At 41.4% G+C, this 5,000-nt stretch overlaps 1 protein-coding gene across 1 annotated transcript in view; it reads right to left on the bottom strand.

Moving 5' to 3' along the window:
• LOC137969443 (alanine--glyoxylate aminotransferase 2, mitochondrial-like) overlaps nucleotides 1–5,000 on the bottom strand; it is a 21,582-nt gene that overhangs the window by 2,385 nt on the left and 14,197 nt on the right. Inside the window, exons 13-17 of the mRNA XM_068815676.1 lie at nucleotides 4,397–4,456; nucleotides 3,866–3,954; nucleotides 3,341–3,493; nucleotides 2,890–2,988; nucleotides 1–737 (exon numbers count right to left, since the gene is read on the bottom strand). The exon at nucleotides 1–737 is cut by the window's left edge and continues 2,385 nt beyond it. Of these exons, the coding sequence (XP_068671777.1) occupies nucleotides 636–737; nucleotides 2,890–2,988; nucleotides 3,341–3,493; nucleotides 3,866–3,954; nucleotides 4,397–4,456 (503 nt within the window). The 3' untranslated portion in view covers nucleotides 1–635. The remainder of the gene's footprint in view (nucleotides 738–2,889; nucleotides 2,989–3,340; nucleotides 3,494–3,865; nucleotides 3,955–4,396; nucleotides 4,457–5,000) is intronic.

Here is a 5,000-nt window from a genome sequence, read left to right as displayed (position 1 = left end):
CCTGAATTTACAAATAGAGGCACACTATGAGATTTATAATCTACGAAATACATTAAACGCAAAGCTCGCTTTTGTAGGGTGACAATTTTGTTCAAATGTGTATTTAGTGCCTGACCCCAAGCAATAAGGTTCTATCATCGAACGATAAATGTTCTGTTCTCAGAAGCTATTGTATTTGAATTTTCGCAGATGTGAACAGAACCATAATTGAATAAAATTGAATGGAGTATGATAGCCTGAATTATACTTCCGTTGATCATAATTGACGTTGAGTGTGAACACGGCTTTAGTGTTAAGAATTATCTTTAAAACGAAAAACAAATAAGCTAAAGCCCGACACCCATTTGAAGGCAAACATCTGCTAAGTGTTATGCAGTCATTGTTTACTTCGTAAGGCCAAAATCCGACGCGAGTTTGCCGCATTTGTAAAAATCGCTTCATTTTGCATTTACTGATTGCGTAAATTTTATATTCAATTTCACCAGTAAAAAACATTTCCACGTCATTCTTGGTTCTGCAAGCTTTAAAATGATGTATAGGTTTAGGCACTTTAGTAAAATTAAACGCCCATGAGGATGGTTTTCCGCAACGCACTCGCGACCTGTTCTGTAACCTTAAATTTCCTTCTACTGTGTTCATTTATTTTGGGTGTATCTTATCAGAGCTGTCCGCAACACTTCAACACCAAAGTCAGCATCCTTCTTAGTGATACACATGGGTGGCTTGATGCGAAATACCTGGAAAGGAAAAATGATACACACCGACATTGGGTCATGGGACATGTTTGAAAATACCCTACTACTCTTTGTTTGTCCGTCCAAATTTTGCATAAGCGTTGTTTCCAGTTTCGCTTGGGACTTACAATGGTCCCAAGAAAAAACAAAAACAATGCTTATGCGAAATTTGGAGGGACAAACAAAGAGTATTATGGTATTTTCGAAAATGGCCTATTGTAACCATATATTGTTCATCTTCTTCGTCAATTTGGCCGTTAGTGTTTTGTCTGAGTAAGAAGCGAAAAGAATATCTTTTGGCCCAATTGCCACCTCCACAAGGGTCGCAGGGGACTGTCATAGCGAAAGATGGAGCGAGATCGTCGGCATTCCAGTGGTGCGATAGCAATCCCGATAAGTACTTTATGTATCCCTTATTGCAGTGTATTGACTGATGTCAGGAGAGTAGGTGACCGCTTTCGCAAATATCTGCGAGACGTGGAAAAAATCGAAACCAGTTGCTCGACACTTCAACCTAGCTTCCTTATCATTCTAGCCAACACGCGGTGATCATAATATTGGATACATTACAATATTGATTACATTATATTTAACAATTATTCCATGAATGCACGTTGAATATGAGATTGTAAACATCCAACGAGGCGCGTAGCGCCAAGTTGGCTATTACCAGTCTCATATCCAACAAGCGCGAATGGAAAAATTGTTTCAATAAATTTTCATTAAATTCTGAACGCTCAGACACTTGGAAATTGAAGGCAGTCAGTTTCCAGCTTGGCAACACTTGACTCAGTCAGTTTCCATATTAGGTCATACGGTATATGAGCTAATAAACGAGACTGAGTGAACCAGTCAGAAAGCTAGAAACGAAATATCCGAAGTCGAAAATATAATAATAAGGGATACATGAAGTACCTAAGACATCTCATTAAGAATTAATTATGTGATTGGTGCAAAGTGAATGTTCTTGTTTCTTGTGATTTGACTGTTAGAATGCCGAGGTGAGGTTATTTCAAAGAAAGGAATATGATGCGAAATATCCTAATTCGATGATTCTTATTGTATAGGAACCCAGGTATTCTGTCTGGAATGAGATAAGTGCAGAACAAAGGCTGACTTGCTTTAACAGACTATTTTCTCAATCCCATAATGTAATACGTTTTGGGGGTTCTTTTACATAAAAATACAAGTTATTTACTCTTGGGACTGCATCATGCTTCAGCGAACTGGATATCCATTGTTTTAATGCAAATAATCCCCCAAAATGAACTGTATAATGATTGGTGACAAAAGCGAATATAAATAATACTGATGAAATGATATATGAAATGGATCATATATGAACTGCGGATATGAAATCAAGTGACACTATGACCTTCGTAGTTATGAACGCAATTAAAGCAAATGCGTAGAGAAGCCTGAAAATTTCAGGACTTCAACGGGGTTTTGAACCCGTGACCTCGCGATACCGGTGCGACGCTCTAACCAACTGAGCTATGAAGCCACTGACGTTGGGAGCTGGTCATTTGTGGGTTCTAATATTCCCGTGAGGAATGAATCAATGATGAAATGGATCATCTATGAACTGCGGATATGAAATCAAGTGAAGCTATGACCTTCGTAGTTATGAACGCAATTAAAGCAAATGCGTAGGGAAGCCCGAAAAATTCAGGACTTCAACGGGGTTTTGAACCGTAGCTTCACTTGATTTCATATCCGCAGTTCATATATGATCCATTTCATATATCATTTCATCATTGATTCATTCCTCACGGGAATATTAGAACCCACAAATGACCAGCTCCCAACGTCAGTGGCTTCATAGCTCAGTTGGTTTGAGCGTCGCACCGGTTCACGAGGTCACGGGTTCAAAACCCCGTTGAAGTCCTGAATTTTTCAGGCTTCTCTACGCAATTGCATAAATTGCGTTCATAACTGCGAAGATCATAGCTACACTTGATAAATAATGCTGTTTTACACGTTTTTTCAACTGAATAGGATTGTTTATTTTTGGAATTCCCTTCCAGTTCGTTCTTTTGAGCGCACCATTCATTACAAAAAATTCACTAGAAGTGCTACTTCCATGGTAATTTTTGATGTCATACTGCAGGTGGGTGAGATGGGTATGTTTTAAGTTACAAGCATGCGCACATACGTTTCCGTAAAGTCCTCCTTTGCCCACCAGCACGCCCATGTCTTTGATATCCTCCCAAATGGGAACAAACTTCTCGGGTGGTAAAGGTGTCTTGGACTCCTAAAAGAGATGAAATAATATTATAGTTAGTTGGGGAGGATTTTTCTTAATTCTTGCTGCTGAGATTCCTTCTCCATCAAATGTGTAAATTAAGTTTCATTGTCATTTTCGCTCACAGGTTCAAGAACTACGGTTTTTGGCTTTCGTACTCAAGCGCAGCTCTTTTTTGGGCTTGGCGCCACGAACGATTTTGGGAACGACTCTCGCCGCGTCTCGCGGCCTCGCCGCTCGCCTCCGACTTCGCTGAGAGCTTGCTCGCAGGCTATGAACACAAGGCCTTGTCGCACAAATACGTTTACGCCAGAAAGAAACTAGCACGAATTTCCGTTTTTCTTTATGGCAAGCAAATTACCTTATTAGTCACCAGCTCGACGCCAATCATCAACCCTTTGCCTCTGACGTCACCAACCACATCGGGAAACTCACTCTTCACTTTGAGAAGTTTTTCAAAAAAGTATGTCCCAACAACATGGGCGTTGTCCTGAATCCCATCTTGGTCAATGGCCTGAAAATTGGAAAAATGAATATTCAGCATTGAAGTAGATATCCACCGTCAATGATTACCGTAGCCGGACCAAATTAGCACCAACACACAGGTTCTCTAAATGAATGCGTAGAAAAAGCTGCCATTGGTTGTAATGATTTCCGCATTTGTCTCACATGATCTTTCCGGATGAGGACGGTAAGGCGTATCGCTGTATCACAAAGTTTTATTGGATTTGTTCTAGAAACGGGGGGAAGGGGTGGGGGGGGAGTGGGGGAGGGAAGCGGCAGGATTACTGACATCCACTTCATCAGTATCAATTGCGAATCAACACATGAAATTCTGCAAGAAGATGTCCCATTAAGATTGCAATGTTATTTCTAGATACGGTACCTCCAACACAGCTTTTCCAACGGCCGAGGCAATAGGGTTTCCTCCGAATGTGTTGAAGTGGACAGCTTGGGCAAAGCTTTTTGCGATTTCTGAAAAAAAGAAAGAAAGGGAAGTTCGTAGTTGCAAATTTATTCCTGAGAATGGCTTACATGCAGGACGGATAGACGTAACTTTAATACATAGAGGCAGGCAAACAACCTTTTCATTTCATTCCTGATTATCAAGTATTGATATAAAATGCTTAAATTGTATCGATGTGTCAGGAGACAATGCGGCCGGCCTAGTGGTTAGGGCGCTTCCTTGAGATCTGGACATCCCAGGTTCAAGACCCGCTTTGATCACCGCTTGATTCCGTGGGTAATCCTATCGGCTGCACTGCCTCCGACCGGTTGGGTTTCTTAATAGTTGTTGTTCTGTTCTGTTGTTTCGTTGATTTCGTTTCATGGGCCCTGAAAAGCCCCTATTAGGGGGAGCGGTTAAGTGTGTATGTACTGCACAGTGTATGATATCACACGCTGATTTGATGCTCACCCGGTGTTGTTATCACTGCAGCCAAAGGAAATCCATTTCCGATACCTTTGGCCATAGTCACTGAAAATATGACAAAAATGAAGTGAGTCCGTAGCATAGCAATGAGGTATTACAGTATTTCATCCGGTTTCCAGTAGTCAAGGAATGAAGACAAATTGGTCGGATTATAAAACAACAATGTTTTGCTTCTCTGTCCCTTCTCTCTGCTCGCCTCCATCACGATCGGGGTCAGGGTGCTCTTAAACTTTACGTGCATCCTCGTCCAGTTTATTTACTGCATTTCGAACCGCAAAGGCCCTTCGTGCATCGGAGAGGCAGACCGCAGACTTGGTAACCCCTTTCGGAACACCGACTTAACCTCTCTGAAACCTCTTTAAGAAGAAAGTAGCGCGACATGTACATGTACTGATACAGGGTCACTTTGCTGGACAGCAGCAGCAAGTTTGCAAACCAGGAAAGACAAATACGCGCGAGGAAATGCGTTTTACATACAATTTATTTAGGAACTTGGCTCTAGCAGCACGCTTCTGCCCTCAAATTATTTGCGCGCGCGCACGCGCGCGCATCTTTTCATTGTTACTACTACGTACTGACTTGTTCAGTT

This window comes from Montipora foliosa, chromosome 9, assembly GCF_036669935.1.
Source record: "Montipora foliosa isolate CH-2021 chromosome 9, ASM3666993v2, whole genome shotgun sequence".
Lineage (NCBI taxonomy): Eukaryota > Metazoa > Cnidaria > Anthozoa > Scleractinia > Acroporidae > Montipora > Montipora foliosa.
This window is presented reverse-complemented; position numbering and strand designations above follow the sequence as displayed.